The following is a 23911-nucleotide window of genomic DNA, read 5'->3' on the forward strand; positions in this document are numbered from 1 at the left end:
TTAGCAAGACTGAGGAGCTAGCAAGGTTCAGATAGCTAACACTGTCCCAGAAATGATCTGAGGAGAAAACCTCTTTTCAAAGAGCTATTAACCTGGCATGTTTTATCAGGCTCATTTTATTCTTGCTAATAAAGTACAATGAATTCTGCTCTCACTATAACAATGGACACATACTGTATCCAGCCACTACCTACCCTACCCCATCTGGGACACACCCACCATGGCTAAAGTGTCAGGATGGGTAGTGGCTGGACACCTCATCAAACACATTCTTACTCAGGAAAAAAATGTTTCGTTCAATTTGTCATTTTGAAACAAAGCCCCTACAACAAGAGGAAACTTCCTGTCCTCAAAGGATATCTTCTCCAATGAGTGTGGACTTTGTATAAAGAGCAGTCAACTTCCGGGAGAACACTGAACTCTTATTGTCTCCGATGGCCTTTAACGCCGCGGTTTCTGTTTGCTTCACAACTCCAACCTTCAACAAAAAAAGACACGCTTACTGTCAAATCCAGGGAACCATTGTTTAAAAATAATAATAATAATGATTTCAAAATGTCAAAAAGTCAATTCAGAAGCACTGGAAAAAAGCAGCTCAACACTCGATGTGCAGATACAGAACAGAGAGAACCCCAAGCAACTGGCAAAGTGGATACAGGACAAAGAAACGCTCTGCCGTGCAGCAGAGGGCACTCTAGGGCTCACACGGCAGTGCATTCCTTGCAAGCCCAGCACTGAGGCTGAGGCTGGAGGACCTGAGTTTATGTGAAGTCCGTCCTGGGCTCTACAGCTCAGACTCTGGCTCAGGAAACACACACAGAATGATTTTGTTATATAGCTAATGACGATAACGCACTTCACTTTCTCAGAGCCCCAGTTCTAAAGCCAGAGGGGGGCTTTCCACCTCCTCCAGACAGTGCTTTCGCTCTCCAGAGGAGTCGCGATTCCTCTTCCACAGACAAAGCTAGAGCTGACCTTGTACCCTTTGGCCACCAGTCGACGGACATGCACGAACAGTCTGTGAGTGGGTATGCTTGCCGTCATGAAGCTGTGGTCCAAGTGGCAGTAAATGTTGAGTTCCCGGGCAGCAATCTAAAAGGTGTAGACAGAGTGTTAATAAAGTCTATTCAAGATTAAGTTCATCAATCGGCATACGTGTACTTAGGATCTGATATTCCTCTAAATACATACATCATCAATAAAATGTTTAAAGGACGTTCTCTGTACAAAAATAACTTACGGTTGCATCTACTTTGGACACTTCCAAAGGATCAGTTCAGAGCCAACATCTGTACTCTAAATCACAAAAACACAACAGCTCTTCTTCAATGTCCTTGGAAATACACAAATGTTACCAAAACTTAAAAATGTCTGTCTGCTCTACCTAAGAGCCGAGAGTGTAATGGAAGAAGATATGGTTATGCAAACGGGACACATGAATGACTGACAGGAAGACAACACTACATTTACACAGAGGAAATACGCCTTCCTGACAAGAGACACTGACCCTGTTAGCTAAGAGAATGTGACTGAAAGAAATGTGAAAGCAGAAAGCGATAGCTAATTCCTCGCTTTCTTCTAGAAACTACCATAGCTGAACAGTGTCCACCAGAGCCACACAACCTCATTCCAACATTCTCACTACCCAATCTCACCATCTCGGAAGTGCATTGTTCCACCATTACAGTCAAGGGAAGAGCAGTCTTTACTAGGGTCAGATCTGAATTTACCCTTTAACCTAGGCAGCCTGTTTCTCCTTGTCCTATAGGATGCAACTCTTTATCCGCTCCTGCTCTTAGAAAACATGCCAGTGTTATGTCAGAGTCATTTCATAACACAAAATACAGTATAATGTTACTATGAGAATATCACTTTCCTGCAAAAACAGGGTTTTGAAAACTGAAAGGAAAAGGGTTAGTAAAGACTTTGTTTTCCATGCCTCAGGCAATATCATATGTATGACCTTATCTCTCTGTGATATCCTATGACTCAAGCATGCCTAAAACATAAGCAACATCCATGAGTCCCAACAATGGCAATACCAGCAATACATTTCCTCAGTCTGGCCATTGCAGTGATGTGAACAAGAAAGGCACACAGAAATTCATTTGTTTGAATGCTTGGTCCCTAGTTGATAGAACTATTTAGGAAGGAGGTGTGTTGTGTCACTGGGGGTAGGTTCTGAGGTTTCCAAAAGCCACACCATTCTCAGTTTCTTTTTCTCTGCCTTATGCCTGTGCTTGTGTCTCAATATGTAAGCACTCAGCTACTGCTCCAGTGCCATGCCTGCCTGCCTGCCTGCTTCCATGCTCCCCACCATGACAGTCATTGATACTAAGCCTCTGTAACTGTGATTCCCTCAATTAAATACATTCTTTTATAAGTTGCCTTGTGTGATGGTTTGAAGGAAAATGGCCCCAAAGGCCCACAGGAAGTGGCACTATTAGAAGGTGTGGCCTTGTTGGAGGAAGTGTGTCACTGGGGGTGGGCTTTGAGGTTTCAAATGCTCAAGCCAGGCCCGGTGTCACTCTCTCTCCCTGCTGCCTGTGGATCGTGATGTAGAACTCTGAGTCACTCTCCAGCAGCATGTCTGCCTGCATGCTGCGATGCTTCCTGCCATGCTAATGATGGACTAAACTTCTGAACTATAAGCCTGTCTCAATTCAACGTTTTCCTTTAAAAGAGTTGCCATGGTTACACTGTCTCCTCACAGCAATAAAACCCTAACTAAGACACCTTAGTCATGATGTTTTGTCACGGCAATAGAAAAGTAACTGAAGACACCCATTAAATATGCATATTCATCTTTAACCTTCTTCAATGAATCCTACATCAAATGCCTCTAAATTAAATCAGGACCTACCTTGAAAAAAAACTGACAAGGTGCCTAACACACATAAAGATCATTTCAAACACCTGTTCATAGCTGGCTGTTCATTTGCTTGTTCATTAGTTGGAAACTTCTTCTTATAAAAATTCCTAAGTTAAAGGTAAAAAGAAGAAAGACTTCTCACCCACAAGTCTACTCCTACCAAGCTTGGCTATCCTTAGTTTCATTCTTACTCTACGTAACATATCTTATATGATTTCTTTTTCTGTTATGTGTATGGGTGTTTTGCTCCATGTATTTTTATGCACTACCTACATACAGTGCCCAAAGAGGCCAGAAGAGGGCAGATAGAACTTACCTCCGCATCCTCCCCAAAGAATCTGTACTTGTACCCACATTCCACACACAGAACCGCGTCCTTATACTGCCGCTTCACATCCATGTACTGCAATTCTAATGGTGTATAGACACTTTTGGATCGTTTGTTCAAAGATTTACAGTCAGAAGCCTTCCGGAAATTTTCAAGGGCATGGTCCAAATTGACTGTCCTGGAAACCAAAAGTTTTATACGGTTTAGAAAGCACCAATTGAATCGCTGAGTTCTCAGAGGACTGGCAAGTTTGACAAAAAGCTAACAGTTGATGGCTCCACATGGAAGGTTTCTAAGGACATATTGCATATTCTAAAGCCAGGCTGAGGCCAAGTTATCTTAAAGTTGGAAATCTTTTCAAAATGAAAGTTTAAAACACAGGAGAGAGCAGTGGGGGAGGAAGTACAAATGAGAATGAAGTATAATGTCATGCATGTGATATCATGATGAAAAAGACAATAATTATTCTATATGCTAACTTTAAAAATTAAATAAATAAAAAGGTTAAAAGCCAAAGTAAACTATATAAATAAGTATATTTGAAAGTTTGAATAGTTTAATGTTTTATATGTTTTTCAAATTTTTTATTTCATAAGCCTATTAATGTCTTATTATTTATTCCTGAGAGTGCTGGGCAGCAAAGAATAGAGGGCATGTATCTAGGGCACTTTCTGAAAACATGCTAACATCTACACCAGGTATAGAAGGTAACTTTCCAAGGAGACTCACTTCATCTCAATAGTAAAGCTGTGATGGCTGAGACCTTGGCAACCAGTCAGAGTTTAGAATCCCCTAGATAACACACCTCTGAGTGTGCCTATGAGGATGTTCTCCTCAACCTTTAACTGGGGAAAGCCAGCCTTGAATGTGGGCAGCACCATCTTATGTGCTAAATAAAAGAGGAAAGTGAGCTGAGCACTGGTGTGCACTCTGCACCCTGACTACAGATGACTGCAGTTGACTCCAGAAGACTCCAGATGACTGCAGTTGACTGCAGATGACTGTATATGATTCCAGATGATTGCACATGACTGCAGTTGACTCCAGAAGACTCCAGATGACTGCAGATGACTGCAGTTGACTTCAGAAGACTCCAGATGACTGCAGTTGACTCCAGATGACTGCAGTTGACTGCAGATGACTCCAGAAGACTCCAGTTGACTGCAGATGACTCCAGATGACTCCAGATGACTGCAGTTGACTGCAGATGACTGCAATTGACTCCAGAAGACTCCAGATGACTGCAGTTGACTGCAGTTGGCTCCAGAAGACTCCAAAATACTCCAGATGACTGCAGATGACTGCAGTTGACTGCAGATGACTGCAGATGATTACAGATGACTGCAGTTGACTGCAGATGACTGCAGTTGACTCCAGAAGACTCCAGATGACTGCAGATGACTCCAGATGACTCCAGATGACTCCAGATGACTGCAGTTGACTGCAGATGACTGCAGTTGACTCCAGAAGACTCCAGATGACTGCAGATGACTGCAGATGACTCCAGATGACTGCAGATGACTGCAGTTGACTGCAGTTGACTGCAGATGACTCCAGATGATTGCAGATGACTGCAGTTGACTCCAGAAGACTCCAGATGACTGCAGATGACTGCAGATGACTGCAGATGACTATAGATGACTGTAGATGACTGTAGATGACGGCAGATGACTGCAGTTGACTGCAGATGACTCCAGAAGACTCCAGTTGACTGCAGATGACTCCAGATGACTCCAGATGACTGCAGTTGGCTCCAGAAGACTCCAAAATACTCCAGATGACTGTAGATGACTGTAGATGACGGCAGATGACTGCCATTGACTATAGATGAAATGCAGCAGGTCCTACTACATGCCATCCCTAATGATGGATCAGACCCTCCAACCCTGACATAAATAAACCTTCTTTCCTTAAGCTGCTTTTGTCAGACCTATCTCATGATCTATCTCATGACCAAGAAAGCCATTAGTCCACAAAATGCCTCCAAAGAGAAGGGGTGGAGATTCATGGCAAGAGAAATGTACCTTACTGTATCGGGTCTGAGAATGCAATTATTTTAAATTTTTATGAGATTTTCCCTTTTGTTTCTATGGTTTTCTAAAAATCCAAGAATGCTATATAATATAAAAGTTAATTCACATTCACAAAAATATATTTTCTAGAAAAAAATATTCCCTTATTCATGTATGAATTAAAATAGACTTCCAAAAAAACCAGTACTCATTTATTTTATCTTTAAATTGAGCCTGTACTTGCAAAGTTTTCAACTGAAAAAATAAAAGCACCTATATGCTGCCCACTAGGATTTTCCATGCAAATTATGGAAACTATCAATGAAAACAGCCCTAGACAATACCCCTAGCAAACATGTATAGCAGGACTGCCTGCAGGTGTTGCCTCATTTAATCTCTCCCAAATAAATAGTAAAACTCTAAATATTGACAAGAAAAACAACTAAAAAACAAATGTTCCCTCAGCTGATGCAGATGACCTGTGGAAACCATTTATTTCCCTGACAACCCCAAAGAACCTCAAAGTACTTTGGAATGGTTGTGGGTGGTTGTCCATTTACACAAACGATACATACTTTCTGATTAGCCTGAGATTTGGACTCCTCAGAAGAAACTGCATTCTTCGCACGTTGCAGAGTAATGTCTTCAAAATCAGTACATTTTGGCAGAACTGCAAATCTCTCCCGGAGAGGCTCTGTCTGGACTCTGTTTTGAGGGGGGGCGGAATCACAGCAGAATTCTTTCAGCTTTTCCAGAGACTTTAAAATGATCCTGGGCCTCAGACATTTCTTTGGCTCTTGGGAAATAATAAAAAGAAAACAGGCTAATAGTATTTTGACTTCATTACATCAATTCATAATGTACATGTAATTTTTCAGAAAGAAATTCCCATTGGCGCAATGAACCTAACTATAACATGATAAAGAAGGCTGTTCAAGGTAAAGATGACACACTAAAACACACCTGTAATTTCATTCCCTGATGAAATCCATTGAGAACTACAGTAAGGGAGGCTGGCAAGACAGCTCAACAGGAATGGTGCTTGCCTGAGGACCTAAGTTTAATCCCCAGAAACAAGAAGGGAGGAGGAGACCAGCTCCTTCAAGTTGTCCTCTGATCTACACAAACATTTGCACCCCATGCACAGACACACACACAATAATTTTTTTTTTTTTTTAAAGTAAATAAGGGGCTGGAGAGATGGCTCAGAGGTTAAGCGTACTGACTGGTCTTCCAGAGGACCTGAGTTCAATTCCCAGCAACCACATGGTGGTTCACAGCCATCTGTAATAAGATCTGATGCCCTCTTCTGGCCTGTAGGCAGACATGCAGACAGAACACTGTATACATAATAAATAAATCTTAAAAAAAAAAAAAAAAAAAAACCAGGGTGGCCATGGCAGCTAACGCAACCACGAACCCGTCTCAGCTCCTACCACTAGAGCTCATGGACAAGTGTATAAGATCCAGAATTCACATTGTGATGAAGAGTGATAAAGAAATTGTTGATACACTTCTAGGATTTGATGACTTTGTCAATATGATGTTGGAAGATGTCACTGAGTTTGAAATTACACCAGAAGGAAGAAGGATTACAAAATTAGATCAGATTTTACTAAATGGAAATAATATAACAATGCTGGTTCCTGGAGGAGAAGAGCCTGAAGTATGAATGGATTTCCTTATACTAGAGTCTGGCTTTTTCTTAAACCTTTAATGTCTATATTCTATAAAATGAAGTTTCCGTTAAAAGGAAATACTTTGAATATATACACCATTTTTCTAAGCTAATCATGGTTATTTTGAGAAAGGAAGAGGTTTGTTTGTTTTTTTTAAAAGACTGAAAAAATAAAGATGTTTTTGGTTAAAAAAAACACACAGGACTATTGTCGAGCTTTCCTCCTTCTTCTTTGGGGTATAATGACAGACAGGTGGTGACAGCTGCAACTTAAATATCTGAAGCCAGACAGGGAATTGATGTGCAGTCACTAATTCAGCACACAAGATTCCTGCCCAGTCCTTAGAAAAGTAAGGACCAACTCTATTTGCAACACAGAATGCTCAAGACTCAGGAACTGGGAGACCATGGAGTCTGGAAACAGAAAATTCTGAAATGAAAAGGGCTGACTCAAAGTGAACTGATACAGATTCTTCCTAGATTCTGAGGGCCTTTCCCACTCAGCACAGACTAGAAATTTCTCTGAAAAGTTGTACCAAGCAGTGCTGCTGATTATAAACTATCCCAGGGAAATGACAGGAGCCAAAGCTGGCTGGATGCTGAGACCTTGGCCTCATCAAGACGCAGGAACCCAGAGCCTTCCTCTCCAGACCTAAGCCAGGAGGCGTGGCAATCGGCCCAGCTCAAGGCAATCACCCAGTGCAGACACACTTGCTTTCTTGCCTCTCCAGCTTTCGCATACCATATCAAAAATACATTCATTCGTCAAGCCCCATCCCAAAGCTACCTCTTCCATGAAACCCTCTATTTGTTCTCCATCTTGAGAGTCTCCTTTCTTCCTCTGTGTTCCTGCAACAAGACTGTGACTCTCCCCAGCACCTCCCACCATTATAAGCAACAGCCGGAAGCAGGTACTCATTATCTGTTATTTATAAGCAAGCAACTTGGTGTGAGAAGGGGTCTGCCACCCACTGGGACTCCACAATATGCTAGGACACATTATTTCACCCCCGAGAGCAATACTATTAGGCAGCTGCTGCTAAGTGCAAGGGGAGTGGGGTTTGCACCCCTTGTTTTATCTCTCTGTCTCTCTCTCTCTCTCTCTCTCTCTCTTTTTTTTTTTTGGTTTTTTTGAGACAGGGTTTCTCTGTAGCTTTGGAGGCTGTCCTGGATCTCGCTCTGTAGACCAGGCTGGCCTCGAACTCACAGAGACCCACCTGCCTCTGCCTCCGGAGTGCTGGGATTACAGGCGTGCGCCACCACCGCCCAGCCTTATCTCTCTCTTTACCTTCCTTGTTGAGGCAAAAATGCAGAGGACAGCTGTTGGGTGTTGAGCATCTGCAAAAGTTTAAAACTTTTAGACTTACATTAAAAGTTTTGGGGTGTAGAGGTTATCGTGTCTTACATGAATCTCACAGCTGGGAAATTGTGTGCTTGACTCTTTCAAGTACATGAGCAAAGGCTAAATAGTTTTTCTATTAGCAATTTTAGTAAGATAGAATTCACATAGGTATGTGTGAGGTTTGAAAATAACAACAACAAAATGGAACTTCTAGAAAGGGCCTTATGAAACCTGAAGTTGAACATTTCCCTGAGACTTACAGCAATGTAAGTGGAAAAAAGATCGTTTAGTAGAAAACAGATAGGGCCATAGGACATATCCAAAACAAAGCACAAGAGCAAGCCAGCCTGAAACCAAACAAGAGTGTCAGTGACTTGAGGGACTGTCAACAACAAGTCTCTCCCAGACTCGGAAGGAGCACACTGGAAGTATTTGAGAAATGACTGGAGAAAAGAGTTTTCTAAATATACGAGAACAAAAAACTCACCAATCCAAGAAGTTTTGAATGAGTTCTAACCAGGACAAAAATCAATTCGCTGACTTAATACCTAGGCTAAAGCTCTAAAAGTATAAGAAAATAAATAAGAAAGAGAAAAATCTTAAAACTTGGGGGGGGGGGGGGGGAAGGTGAGAGGGAGGGTTATGCAAAAAAAAAAAAAAAAAGCAGTCTATAATTAGACCAACCACCTCCAACAATAAGTACTTGATTTGAATATACCAACAATGACTAAGATATCTGTCCGTTGAATTGTTTTGTGGTTTTGAAACAAGGCAAGGCCTCAAGTAGCCCAGGCAGTGTCTGAACTCACACCGTGTTGCTGAGGATGACCCTGAACTCCTGATCCTCCTACCTCTACCTCCTCAATGCTGGAATTACAGGTATGAGCCATCACGTACAGTTTATGCAAACCCAGGTCTCCAGGGATACTAGACAAACTACTAACAGAGCTATAGCCTCTCCATGATGAAGAAATTTGGAAGAAAAACTCACTCTTTCTTCTAAATTTCTGATTTTTCCAAATATAATTTACTGGATTTAGTGAGGTTCCTGTTATTCTAAAAATGTACTTTGGGATATCTTCTGCAGTGTACATTTTACCTCATTTTTCTCAAATATACATAAAGGTTTCCTGTGAGTGTGAAGACTTTCCTTCTGGTTTGTAGCCCAGGTATAAAAAAAGGAACCTATAAATGGAAGTCCAGGAATGAGGTAGATCTATGCAAAGGAATGCTTCAAGGATATAATAACAGGAATATGGAGTAGTCAAATTATAGACACAGAAGACAAGATGGTCATGGCCAAGGGCTGGAGGTATGGGAAACAGAGACCTTCTGTCAACCAGTACAGAGTTTCAGAAGGTGAAATACAAAAGTCTTGTGGAGATGGATAACAAGATTTCATTTGGTGACTGTAAAGTGGCACTCTGGGTAAGGGTGCTTGCCAATAAGCCTTACAACCCGAGTTCGATGTCAGAACTCCCACAATGGTAGGAGAGAAACGACTCCTGGAAACTGTCCTCTGACCTCGTCTACCCATGTACATGGGCACACACGCAAATAATAAATAAATCATTAACAAATGCTTCAGCTTTATAACCAAGATTTAAAAGACAGCTAAAGGGGCTGGAGAGATGGTTCAGTGGTTAAGCACACATATAGCTCTTTCATTAGAGAACCTGAGTTCAATTCCCAGCAACCATATCAGGTCCTCCAGGATTCCACATCTCATGCCTCTGCAGGCATCTACACTTACACACACACACACACACACACACACACACACACACCCCACTTTTAAAACATACAACAAAAGTGAATGAAAGAGAAACTTGGAAGAACTGTAGCCAAATTAGAGAACTGACTTACACTGTGGCCCTAACCCCCCAAACCCCAGCTCAGGCACCACAAAGATCCTTCTCCACAGAGGAGAACAAGGCTCAACACTCCAGCGGCCTCCTCTGCCCTCTGGGGAACCCCAGCAACTGAGAAGACTCATTCCCTAGCACTTACCAGGGTTGCCAGATGTTACTGGGGTATTTTCTTCTTCCTTCTCTGGAACCTTCTTTGCTCTCTTCTTAATGGGCCCATCATTCCCCGATGCCCTCTTCCTGCTATCACCTTTTGTAACCTGTATGATGAAGGTTGGAAATGGTGTGTTAATGCCATTCTAAGGTTTGACATCATTAAGCCCTGCTTCAGAATGACAGGAAGTCCCCTGCCTTCCACTCTTCACAGTGATCTACTGTTTTTGTGTCAGAGATAGAAACTGGCAGGTGTAGCCTCTCCTCACTGCCATCCTGTTGAAATTAAGTAGTGTTCTCCACCTCTTCTACTTACGTATGTTAAATAAAATACCTCTACAAGATAAACAAAAAATATATTTTCAAAATGCCAAATTATGGGGAAAGATAAGATAATAAACAATGTATTTTCTGTTCAAAAGCTTCCATCCACTATTAAAAGATGTCCTAGGACTATTTATTGGCAAGTAATCTAAGAAAAATTTAAAACTTTTCCACAATATTTTGTCAATGGTGGGTGCAAAATAAAATCTTGGTGAATTCATGAAAATGCAGATCATCCTCAAGAGGGGTTGGGATAGGGGGAACCAATCAGCATAAGGAAGAAAAATAATGAAGGGGGTTAAGATTCTTAAATCGCTTTGTACCTGCATTAAAATGGAGTAGATAGCTAAAAGCCAGTCTACAATCACCTTCTACATCCTCAGTCTGGGAAATGACCCAGTCCGGGGCCTAAGGCACCCTGGGCAAGTGGGCCACACCCCCAGCCTGTGTGGAAAATATAACAAGCAACCTCAGGGACCGCTCGCCCTTAGGCCTGAACCTGTGCACTTGTGGCAACATCACTATAGGACTTTGGTTTTGTTTTGCTTTGCTTTGAACTATTTGAAGGGCTGCAAGCAACAGGAAGTATCCAAGGATAAACCATCTACGGGAACTTCATGCACCCAAATGCTTATATCACACTTTACACTGGAAAGCTGCCCAGTTGAAGAGTGTTCCGGCACAGTGATCTGAAATACAGAGCAATGCTTTTGAATTCTGAAAAAACTAGCCTCGAAGACAGCTTCGTTCTAGTCAGCCAAGCAAGCACATGTAAGCAAAGTGCCTCTTCAACCATCAATACAATAGGGAAAATGTAAAGGAAAGAAGGGAAGACATATCCTGGGCCTGCCAGACCCGGACATTCACCAAAATAGAAGTCTCCGCCTCAGGTTCCGGTTTACGACAGGCGGCCTCAAATCTATTACTTCTAATCGGGTAATTAAAGCCCTTCAGCTAAAACATGGACCCGCAGATGTCACCACCTTCTCCTCCCCCCGGCTCCGCCCCTTCTTAGTACTCCCCACCATTAGGCTCGCCACACTGCCTCCACTTCCGGCCGCGAGACCCACGCGCCCGCCCCGCCCCGCCCCTGACCCCGCCCCGTCCGTCTGGACCCGCCCACCCCTGGCTCCGCCCCGTCGAGGGCAGAGCCCCGCCAAGGCGGCCTCCGCCAAGGCGGCGCAGTGCACACTGGGGGCGCTGAGGAGTCGCCCTCTACCTTCTCCGCTGGCTCCGTGGGGGACGCGGTGGATCTCAGGGTTCCGGCAGACTGGAAGAACCGGCTCAGAACCGCTTGCCTCCCCGGGGCTTGGGCGGCGGCAGAAAGGCCGCCCGACGCGGACTTCCTGCGGGGCATCGCAGGGTGCAGAAGAGCAAGCCCGCCGGGAGCGCGCGGCCGCTCTACCCCGCGCCTGCGCGCGCGCACGCCGCGACCTGTTTAGGGGCCGACCTAGTGGAGGCGGGGCCTCGAGGCACAAATAGAGTGCGGGGCGGAGCCTGTGGGGGCGGGGCCCATGAGCACAAATAGGGTGCAGGGCAGGGCCTGGCGGGGGCGGAGCCTCTGAGGCTCAAATAGAATGCGGGCGGGGCCTGGTGGGGGCGGCGCCTTTGCTGCACAAGTGGGAAGCGGCGCCTAGTGGCGGCGCCTGCAATTTTCGCGCCAAACTCGGAGGGGAAGCCTAGCGTGCGGGCTGCCGCAGAGGTGATCACCGCTGCTATCATGGTTCGACCGCTGAACTGTATCGTCGCCGTGTCCCAGAATATGGGCATCGGCAAGAACGGAGACCTGCCCTGGCCTCTGCTCAGGTACTATATCCGGACTGGGTTCGGGACTCCGAGGCGGTTCGCTGAGTCCCGTCGAGCCCTTGGCGGAGACAGTGGTGAGCGGGTAGGCCCGCCGGCTGCAACCCCTGCCGGTGCCCGCGGTGATCCCCCTGCTGTGCCAGCCAGCCTTTGCACAGAGACTCCCTGGCCTGGAGCAAAGTCCGGTCACTGGGCAGTACCTCCCCCTGGGCTTGCACGGGTGGCAGCTGAGCTGGAGCCTGAGCACACGTGACAGCGTGCCTGTTAATGCAGTGTTTCTTTAACTTTCAGGAACGAATTCAAGTACTTCCAAAGAATGACCACAACCTCTTCAGTGGAAGGTAATTTGGGGTTAAGTCATGAGGATTTGAGAGCTTGCATGAAGCAAGATTTCCAATGCAGACCTGTAAGTGAGAACTCTCCCGTGGGAATCTGGGATCTTTGTTTCTTGGAAGAAATGTTTGTGCGGTTCCCAAAGTTTATTAAGCATCCTCTTTAAAATACACATATTTGTAATTTTGTTAGCAAGTTCATATAACTAGACAGAATGGGCAGCAAAATCTAGCGCTTTGAATACAAAGACCAGAGCCAGTATTTAGAATTGTTCCTGGAAGACATAAAACTTGAGTAAATGGAGAAGAATGCAGGGGAGAAGAGGCTGAAAAAACAAACACTTATGTGATACTCTGTTGGGTTTGGAGGCAGGAAATACAGTGGGATGAAGGCTGTGATCTTCAGTGGGGCAGTCTTAGGGACTGACTTGAAATAAAAGAATGGGGAGTAGTGTGCAATTATAAGGCAGTTTCCAGTTGCTTGTCGGACATTCTTTGTAATTTCTCCCTAACAGACATGTTTGTTTATCATAGCAGGAGAGGAATAGAGCAATTGCTCTCAACCTGTGGGTCACGACCCCTTTGCAGGTTGAATGAGCCTTTCACAGGAGTGGCCTGAGACCATTGGAAAACACAGAGATTTACATTATGATTCATAGCAGTAGCAAAATTACATTTATGAAGTAACAACAAAATTTATGGTTGGGGGACACCACAACATGAGGAACTGTATTAAAGGGTCACAGTGTTAGGAAGGTTGAGAACCACTGGCATTGAACATGGGGAAGCAGAAGTCAGTCAGCAGAGCAGATACTTAACAACGTTTATAGGACAGGTAGAAAATGTAGTAGGTCATTGGTAGACAGACAAGTTGGCAAATGCCTTTACCACAGTCTACTCTCAAGAATCTAAATATCAGGATTGGGGAAATGGCTCAGTCAGTAAAGTTCTGAGGGCCTGAGTTCAAATCTCAGCATCCAGATAAAAAGCTGGGCACAGTGACATACATTTGTAATACCAGCACTAGGGAGGCAGGGATGGAAAGATCCCTGGAGCTTGTTCTCTAGCCAAATTTGAGGGCCCCCGGATTCAAGGAGAAACGTTGTCTCAAGAAACTCAAGTGAAGATACTAACTATACTGCCTGACCTGGCCTGTGCGTACAGGTACACAATGCACACAAAATAAAAACTAAGTTTTCCAATTTTTCTTTCTGATGTGTGTTTTGAGACTGCTTATATATATGTGTGTGTATGTACAAAATATGTGTGCCTGGTTTCCACAGAGGCCAGAAGAAGGTTTCAGATCTTTGGCACTGGAGTTAAAAGCAGTTGTAAACCTCTAGATGTGGGTGCTGAGAACCAAACCCAGGTCCACTACTATGCTTTTAACAGCTAAACCATCTCTCAAGCCCCCAAAATCATTTTTCTTAAAAGAATCCTAAATATAATCTAGTAATTGTTACTGTTCCTTTGATCCAGTTGTTGGACACTCAAGGTTTTTTTTCCAAGTAATTAAACAAAAGATAGAAACTGTATATATAGTTTTTATAACAGTACTTTTTAAATGTGTTTTTTAGTCTTTGAAAGTTTTATACAGTGTATATCCATTTACCTTCCCAGTCCTTGTACCACCTCCTACTCCGTCCCTAATTCATGTGCTAGTTGTTATTAATAGCCTTGTGTGTGACCATCCGCTGGGGCATGAGCAGTCTACAACCAGCCCAACCTAAGGATGACTCTTCCAGTAGCCCTCAGCTATACAACAGTGGTCCAGTAGTGGGTGGGGCCTCAGAAGCTCCTCCTCCATGCTGGAATTTTGACTGTCTTAATCTTGTGCAGGTAACCAAAGCTGCTGTGAGTTGGTGCATACAGACATCAGCCATGCCGTGTCCAGAAGTCAGTCTTTCACATCTCTCTCCCTCTTCTACCAACTCTTACATTCTTTCTGCCCCCTCTTCCACAATGATCCCTGACCTTTAAATCATGGAAGCTTGTACAGATGACCCAGAGAACACTAGTTTTAGATGGTGAACACAAGAATTCCAGGAGTAGGAACTATTTTCTCCATTTTAGAATTTAATAAAGCATATGGGGTTACTTAGTAGATGACAAAATCCCATCAGCCTGAGCACTTTGAACCAAAATTTATGCATTGACTAAAGCCTAAGTAAAAGATATAAATTGGGTAAAACCAAAGGAAACATAGTACAATATTTAGTTAATGACTACTAAATCTGAAAGTTGGGTGAAGCTGTTTGCCTTACTTTTTCTCAAGGATAGCCACTAGGTGTCACTATGACAACCGTATCCTGCCTATGTATGACACTGAAAATACATGTGTATTTTCAAAGATATCCTTTCTGCTTGGCTTTGTAGGTAAACAGAATCTGGTGATTATGGGCCGGAAAACCTGGTTCTCCATTCCTGAGAAGAATCGACCTTTAAAGGACAGAATTAATATAGTTCTCAGTAGAGAGCTCAAGTAAGTGACATGCAGTCACCACAAGAAAACTGTGGTCTATGTCCCAGGGCACGAATCAGTACGTAATAGAATGAAGAAGCTGATGAACATCTGCATGTGCATCCGTACTTACGTACATACATGACTATGTGGGCAGGGGCACATGTGCACAGCCATGCACACAAAGCTGAACGTTGCCCTTCCATGTCCTTCCTCAGAATCTGTCCTCCTCCTTTTCTTGAGGCAGGGTCTCTCACTGTGATCTGAGAATCTGAGTCTGACCCCAGCACCTTGTACAAAGAAGCTGGGCTTGGGGGCATACACCTGTAATCCTACCATTGGATCAGCAGAGAAAGAAGGATTCTCGGAGCTTGCTGGCCAGCTAGCCTAGTTTAATATGTTACCTCCCCTAATAAATGACTCACTATCCAAACAAGTGACACCATCAGAATTCAACTTAGACCACTCAGCCACACTACCTCACTGAGTATCTTAATATCTCAAAGAGATGTCAGAAACCAATTGGGCAGATATGCCATGTGGCAATTTAATTCTGTTCCTTAAGTGGTTGATTTTCTCACCTTAAAAATTAGGGAAAGAACAATTTAGCCTGTGTGATGAGTATTCAGAGACGGGTAATGCCTGGGGGGCACTCACCAACCTAAGAGCACCTGTGTAGCCTGGACATGACGGGTAAGGTGACCTGCTGATGTCCCACGCAACCTAAGTCAGAAGCTCATTTTTTAGTAGAAGGGGGTACCTGTAGGGCCCTGGCCCCCATTTTGGGTAACTGTTGCCTTACTTTATGACCTTGACCTTGATGTCCTCCGTATGCTGATTCCCTGCGAGATTCCATCCTCCTGAATGCTTAAGGGAAGTTCCTTGTCTGTATATCCTGCTTATTGGGCGTTAACAGCTTAGATGTAAGATTGTAAAACATCAGAAGCGAACTTCTGCCCTCCAGGGTTCTCCCATTGTGCTGTAAGCCTGTATTTAAGACTTCTTCCCTCCTTCAATAAACGGCATTCAGCATTCAAAAAAAATATTAGGGAAAGAAGCCAGGCGGTAGTGGCACACACCTTTAATCCCAGCATTCAGGAAGCAGAGGCAGGTGAATCTCTTGAGTTCAAAGCCAGCCTGGTCTACAGAGTGAGTTCCAGGATAGCTAGGGCTGTTACACAGAGAAACCCTGTCTCAAAAAAATGAAAGGAAAAAAAAAAAAAAAAAAAAAATATATATATATATATATATATATATATATATACACACACACACACACACACACACACACACACACACATAAATATATGTGTGTGTAAAAATATGGTAACAGTTTTGCAAGTTCCTTTAAACCATTATTCCATAGACCTACCTATCAATTATTTAATACGACTGATAAATTGTTCCTAGTTTCACAGAAATAAAAATGCCTGTTTTGAGTTTCAGCAAATTTAAATGGTTATTCCATTTTGGAATCAATTCTAAATGCAATAAGAGATGAAGGAATTGCAGTCATGGTCATGTACTCTATTATCTCTAGTTAGCCACAGCATCCTGACACTTTGTGTTCTTTGTACAGTGTCAAAGGTAAAATATTTCAAAGTACTGAAGTGGTCTCAGAATCTTCAGAAGAGAATGTCTGTAGTTGGCTTCTGTTAAGAATTTTCTTATCCTCTAAACTAACATTTGAATAAATAATTACCTCGTCATCATTGGAAATATAAGAACTGGAGGTGGTTGGGGCTGGAGAGATGGCTTAGGGGTTAAGAACACTGGCTGCTCTTCTAGAGGGCCTGAGTTCAATTCCCAACACCCACATGGCAGTTCACAGCTGGCTGTAACTCCAATCCAAGGCAATTTGATGCCTTCTGGCCTCTAAGGGCACCAGGCTTGCACATGGTGCCCAGACATGTAGGCCAAGAGTTAAGATTAATGAAATTAATTTGTAAAACAATGGTAGGGTAGGTGGATAAGATTGACTGTGCAGTCAAGTCCAGTAGTTTGACCATGACAATGACTTTGCTATCGTTGTTGTTAGTAGTCTTAACGTAACTAAAATAACTTCCTGAATCTTACAGGGGTTGCTTTAGTTGTGATTTTTGTCAGCAAGTGACTAAAATCTAAGGGAGCATTAGGATTCAAGGTGTTGGCTATTCATCCTTAAATTAATATGTCATCACAAAACTCAGCACAGAGTCTTAGAACACTGGGCACTGTTTGCTGAACAGTAGTCAAGAATGTCACTCCCGTGGGTTTTCATTCAGGATCCAACCAGAGAAACAGGTACAGTAGAAGCTATAGTTGTGTATAGTTGTCAAGAATTGGCTTTCACCGTAATGGGACGCAGTTACATGAATCCGAAACTTCAGAGAGCAGACTGTCCAGGAGAGCAAGCTAGGACCTCCCAGGAGGTGCTCTGGTTGCTTCTGGGAAGTCTGGACTTTACTGTTCGGTGTTTTGAGACAAGGTTTCTCTGAGTAGCCCTGGACATCCTGGAATTTGCTCTGTAGACCAGGCTGGCCTCGAACTCAGAGATGTGCCTGCCTCTGCCTCCCGAGTGCTGGGATTAAAGTATGGGCCACCCAGCTTTTCTGCTCCACCCTTAAGGCTTTCCAGTGGTTGGAAGCAAAGTCAGCTTACAGATGTTGTCACACCTCCGAGACATGAGTTAGTCCTGGGGGGAAAAAGCTTTCCATCCCTGCATGCTAAGAGATTTTATATAGGTTTCTCCCACACCCCTCCTATCATGGCATAGATTAAAAACTAGAAGAAAATACACAAACATTCGCGTTGGTTGCCTCTAGTGACTCGGAACATGTGATGTGCCACTTACCATCTGCCTCCATCTTTATGCTCCTCCTTGTCCTGGTTGCTAGGATATTCTGATATTTCACAAGCTATATTGCCAATCCCAGAGACTTTTTAATAACATATTCTTGAATACTACTCAAGTTTATTTATGGCCAGCTTGAGCTAAAATCAACATAAAGAACTCTCAGTGGGGGACAAGTTCAGTTGAGCTAGCATTTCTTCTCGAATGATGAGTCTAATTTCTTCTTAGGACTCCCCTATGGCGTGTGTAATTGGATTGTGTTGCTTTTCATGTATTTATATATAACATTTAGTGGAGTGCTTTGCTTTTTTTTTTTTTTTTTTTTTTTTTAAGGCTCAAAAAATTTAAAGTCTTTATTACTGAGCAGGCTAGAGAAGTTGGAATATCATCAGTTAGTGAAAGATCTTATTAGGGTCCATCTTTTTCTTCAGCCTCCGGCTTTCCCACTTGATTGTCACCTTATGTCTCTTCAGAGCACCTCTTGTGGACCAGGCACTCACTGCGGGGTCTGTTATCACACGACAGGCATTACACATGGCAGTTGCTTGTGCAGGCTTTTACTGGTACTTGTGATTTTAGCCACTAACCTAATAGGGGAAACACTGAATGGCCAAGGTAACCCCAAAAGTCACTAAGGTCTGGAGAAGGCGTACTTTTTGTGCCGCTTTCTAGGTGGTAAAGTTGTAACTTGAGTAGAACTGAAAGGGAGATAATGAGACCTGTTGACAGGTAGGAGGCAGTGGTGATGGGTGCGTGACACTAAGCACCAGAAGTCACTGGTTTGTGCCTTAGAAGAATGCATTAGTTTATTTGGGGGAGGTGATAAAGTTTTTAGTAGGGTGGGACATGGTGGCACACACATGTAATCCTATCACTTACAAGGCTTTGCCATGAAGCTCTTGAGATCAAGGTCATTCTGGGATATAGAGTGAGGCCCTGTCTCAAAAATAACAACAAAAAAAAAATGTATATATGAGTCAAGGAATGCCTTTGGTAACCAAAAATTAAATAAAGTTTTGCATCAATGCAGTATCCTTGAGATTATCAATGGAAGTTCCTACTTGTGATATAACACACTGCCAATTGTCTCTATAAAAGCTATTCTAAATTTCATGGTGTAATCATTTTTTATGATTCCTCTACCACATTCTTTATGGTGATGGCAGTTTCCTCTCCCTAAGGTCCTCTCCCTCTGATCCACACAAGTAGTCCATTAAGCACTGACCTGCTCTGTTTCCAAGTAGCTTTGGGATTTAGGCAGGTCATGAGTAAAGCTTGCTGAACCTCAACTGTATTACCTACTAAGTGAGATTAATAATAGCAGCTCTTAGTATAAGACAAATTGCTAAACGGTCTTATTAATAAAAACCCGGAGCCAAATATTGGGGTGAAAGCTGAGAGATCAGAGAAGCAGAAAGAAGCCAGCCACATTCTTACTGCTAAGAAATCCTCAGCCCAAGAGAGCTACTTCCTGTGTACTCACACATGTATGCCTTTTTGTGCTCTGCCATCTTACTTCCTTTCTCTGCCCAACTCTATCACTTCCTGTCTGTCTGTACAGACCTCCAGACAATATGGTTAACTAGCACTGGGATTAAAGGCATGTGCCACCATGCCTGCCTCTGTTCCCAGTGTGGCCTTGAACTCACAGAGATCCAGATGGGTCTCTGCCTCCCGAGACTGCTAAGATTAAAGGCGTGTGCTACCACTGCCTGACCTCTATGTTTAATATAGTGACTGGCTTTTTCTCTCATCTCCAGATAAGCTTTATTGGGGTGTATAAATAAAATATCACATCTTCGGATGACTTTTCAAGATCCATTGAATTTTGTATGCTGTTCCTAACGCACTAAAGGTACCTGTTATGGTTTATAGTTTTAAATGTCCCCAGAAATCTCCTGTGTAAAAAGCTTAGTTATCAACTGATAGACTTTCTCTAGATGATTAAATTATGAGGACTCAAACTGACTTCATCAATGGGTTGATAGATAAGTTCACAGCTGAATGGAAATGGTGCCAAGTTAGAAGAAATGGAACATTTACAGCAAGTACAGCTTTGGAAAAAAATCTGCTCCCTGTCTGCCTTGAAATGAGTCTGGTTGCTCTACCATGTTTCCTGACATGGTTACTCTTCCTTACCTCAGGCCCAAAGCAAAGGAGCTAGTGAACTGTAGGTCAAAGCAGTGGGCCAAACTAAATGGCTCCATCCTTAAGTTGACTCATTCAAGATTTGTGTCACAGAAGAAATGACCCAACACAGTATTTGGCAGATACCAGCTCCTAGCCCATCCCTTAACTTCACTGCCTTATAGCTTATAGAAAATATTAATATTAGGAGCTGGGAGAGGAGTATAGTGTAAGGCCCTGGGTTCAAGACCTAGCACCATAAAAATGAACATTAATGGTATTGTATTTCTCTTCATAGTATATAAATCTTTACATTTTACCATTAGTGGGATCAGAGTAAGTAAGCTTATGATCTTATTTTTTATACTAGCAGATCACTTTATTTTTTTCATTTCTTGACTCTTAAGACATAAATAAATAAATCTAATAAATCTCTCCTACCTAAATCAACTCATACCCTCCTTTACTCCAGGTGACCACAGACTACTCTATAATCTTCATTTTGAACATCACCTCAAATTACTGTTTTTCTACCCTCAACTTTCTCTAAGTTTTCAATGTATTGAATAACTTCACTGTGGCCTACAACAGTTTCTAAGGAAGCATATCATTTCCATGCTTTGGGGCATGTCTTAGCTGTTGACACTCAGCTAAGGGGTCATGCACCATCAATACCCCACCACAAGTTATGCAGTATGCCTGGACCATATCCTCTATACATCTTGGTATTCTGCTTTCATGCGTTTTGGCCACTGTAAACTAAGGCAGAGTTTTTCTGTCCTGATTGCCCAGGCCCAAATAACCGATTCAGAGGTTGAATATGAATTATAAATGCACAGCTGATAGCTCAGGTTTGTTACTAGCTAATTCTTACACTTAAATTAACCCATAAATCTTATCTGTGTTTAGCCACATGGGCTTTTTACCTTTTCTCAGTATGGCATTCTATCTTGCTTCTCTGTGTTGGCCAGCAACTCCTGACTCCAGCCTTCACTTCCCATCATCTTTAGTTTGGTCACCTTGCCTATATTTCCTGCCTGGCTACTGGCCAATCAGCTTTTTATTAAGCCAATTTGCGTGACAAATCTTTACAGTGTACAAGAGGATTATTCCACAGCATTTCCCCCTTTTTATCTAATTAAAAAGGAAGGTTTTAACTTTAACATGGTAAGATTATATACAACAAAAGTAGTTATCAAGTAAGAATTAGAGATACAATGTCTATATTTGGCAAAATTAAAGAAAATACTCTATCATCTATCTTATCTTTGTGAGTCCAAAATTTTATATCTAATATTTTTATCATAACTAAGGAAAACTATAATTATAACTATCTAGTCTTCAAATCCACCAAAGATCCCAGAAGGGTAAAATGTTACCTAACAACAGAGACCTCAAGCTGCCTGGACAGTCACCCAGAGTTTCTTTGCAGTGTTGGGGCATCTAACTCTGGCCTCTAGGCCTACATATCTGACAGACTTTCCTGTGAAGTAGTGAATTTTGAAGGGCTGTCCTACCTTGTCTTGGCAAAGTTAGGCAGTTGCCCTTCTTGTGTCCTGTTGGTTGTTCGGACAGTAACTGTCAGTAATTGAGGCAAGGGCAGTTTCTTTGCCCACATGGCTAGCTTTGCCATAAAGAAAACAAACTCCATGTGGGGTTTCTTTAATCCCCATCATCCTCTTTGAAGTAATTGGTGCTGCCAGGAGCAGCTATGTCTCACTGTCAAGAAAAGTCTAAGTTCTTAAAACATTTTAAATGCCATATTCTGAAGGTCTTTGAAGTGTTTGAAGATTACCTATCTATCTGAAATATATCTGTATAACCTTGAAAACCTAACTGACATGACTATGTTTGCTATTATAGATGACTATTAATCTGAATTTCTTAATTATATATCACATTTTTAAATGAGCTGCATAAAATAATACCCTAAACAAGAGTAGAAATATACATACAGTATAACAAAATTAAATTTGTATTAAAATCCATATTAATGTAAATATCTAAGATTAATAGTTGTTTTTTGTATTAAACTAGATTCAATAATATATCCTTTTATCCTATCATTACATCTATTCCCATTGGAGATTTTTCAGGGGGTCTTCCTGGATCAAACCTGATTTTTCTTAACCTAGAATGAATCCAGAGCCTCTCATTTCCTATAAAAATAAAAGCAGAAATTCTTTCCCAAAGTAACATATCTTTTGACTTAAATTTTGAAGTCAAGATATTTTTAAAATATATAGGTAGGTTTAATCTAGCAGCTTTCATAATCAAATGTCTCTTTTTTTTTCTCCTTTAATGGGTAAATGAACATGAATTTCTTTTTTATTAAAAAGAGAAAATACGGGCTGGGCAGTGTTGGCATGCGCCTTTAATCCCAGCACTCGGGAGGCAGGGCCAAGCAGATCTCTGAGTTCAAGGCCAGCCTGGTCTACAAAGTGAGATCCACAACAGGCACCAAAACTACACAGAGGAAACCCTGTTTCAAAAAACCAAAAAAAAAAAAAAAAAAAAAGAGCGAGAGAGAAAGAAAATATGATCAAGATTTTATATAAGCTTAATTAAAACAACAATATGAGAGTTGGGGATTTAGCTCACTGGTAGAGCGTTTGCCTAGCAAGCACAAGGCCCTGGGTTCAATCCTCAGCTCAAAAAAAAAAAAACAACAACAACAACAATATGAAAACATTCTAGAAAGTGGTAAACCACCTTGTATTTTTCCTATCTTGCATGAAGGTACACATATCCTACACACACACACACACACATTTCTTAACCTCAATGCAATGAAGATCTCAGGATACTATTGTCAAGATCTTTGGAATATCAAATAAAGCATTTAGGAGTCAGTGTTCTTCAAACTCTTTTAATGATAACAAACATCAGTGACATTTGTTTAAATATATATATAATTTTACGTGCATTCTGGGGAAATTTTGACTTGGCAGGAAGGAAGGAGTTAAGAGCCTCATGGGAAGCTTTAGAAAAAAAGACAGGTTTCTGGCCCCCCAAAGCAGACGCATCAACTTTCTATGAGTGAGTTCAGGAGATTGTGGGTCTAAATGTTCTTTGGGGGTATCAAAAAATATTTAAACCAACCAATTTAGAGTTTGCCCTTAGAGAGGAAGCCAGGATTTCAGGATCAGTTGCTAGATTCTAGGATTCATAAGCAAAAAGTCACTGAAATTCAAGTGGAGTTTGTGTTTTTCAGTAGATATAAACACTATGAAGGAAAGATAAAAACTTCAGTCAGACGTAAAATGATTCACCTTCCTTATTTCTTTAATCCTCTGCTCTTCTCTCCAAGCTGGTTATAGTCCTATTGGATTATCCAGGTAATCAACTACAGCTTCAAACACTTCCCTTCACCATTGGGAAGGGAAGGATTTGAGTTGTTCAGTCCTTAGACTGAGTAGATTAACTAATCAAGTACCCAGAGGTTACTAGAAGGCATTCCAGTTTCTTTTTCCATGGACCCCTTTTCTAATTGGGAGCATGAAAGTTCTTCAGCTGTGCATGACTGTAACTCAGACTCTGGACCCTAGAGAAGGTTCTCTGAAGCAGTGGGCGCCCTTCCTCTTGAGTTCAGGACTTCACTGGTGATTTCTTACTAGTCCCTCATGTGTACTGGGGATAAAACCCAGGGCCTCGGGCATGCCAAGCCCACGAAGCATTCCTGTCAACCTGGAGACCATGTTGCCCTCAGTTGTGCGAATCAGCTCCTTAATCACCATTTTTGGTTCTATTTCATCTCCTATAGCCATCCTAACTTGAG

The 23911-nt window shown here is 42.3% G+C and overlaps 3 protein-coding genes across 3 annotated transcripts in view; 2 read left to right on the forward strand and 1 right to left on the reverse strand.

The window, feature by feature from the left end:
• The window catches only part of Msh3 (mutS homolog 3), a 153542-nt gene extending 141517 nt beyond the window's left edge, over positions 1-12025 (reverse strand). Inside the window, 7 exon segments of the mRNA XM_036206875.1 lie at positions 361-478; positions 976-1092; positions 3189-3353; positions 3355-3378; positions 5788-6008; positions 10243-10360; positions 11797-12025. Coding sequence (XP_036062768.1) covers positions 361-478; positions 976-1092; positions 3189-3353; positions 3355-3378; positions 5788-6008; positions 10243-10360; positions 11797-11934 — 901 coding nt within the window. The 5' untranslated portion in view covers positions 11935-12025.
• Positions 6609-6998, forward strand: LOC118596126 (U6 snRNA-associated Sm-like protein LSm5). Its single transcript, XM_036206877.1, has one exon. It carries the CDS (start codon positions 6609-6611, stop codon positions 6882-6884), a length of 276 nt encoding a protein of 91 aa, XP_036062770.1. The 3' UTR covers positions 6885-6998.
• Dhfr (dihydrofolate reductase) overlaps positions 11720-23911 on the forward strand; it is a 28674-nt gene continuing 16482 nt past the window's right edge. The window contains exons 1-3 of the mRNA XM_036206876.1: positions 11720-12383; positions 12672-12721; positions 15089-15194. Coding sequence (XP_036062769.1) covers positions 12298-12383; positions 12672-12721; positions 15089-15194 — 242 coding nt within the window. The 5' untranslated portion in view covers positions 11720-12297. The remainder of the gene's footprint in view (positions 12384-12671; positions 12722-15088; positions 15195-23911) is intronic.

Source organism: Onychomys torridus, chromosome 15, assembly GCF_903995425.1.
Source record: "Onychomys torridus chromosome 15, mOncTor1.1, whole genome shotgun sequence".
Lineage (NCBI taxonomy): Eukaryota > Metazoa > Chordata > Mammalia > Rodentia > Cricetidae > Onychomys > Onychomys torridus.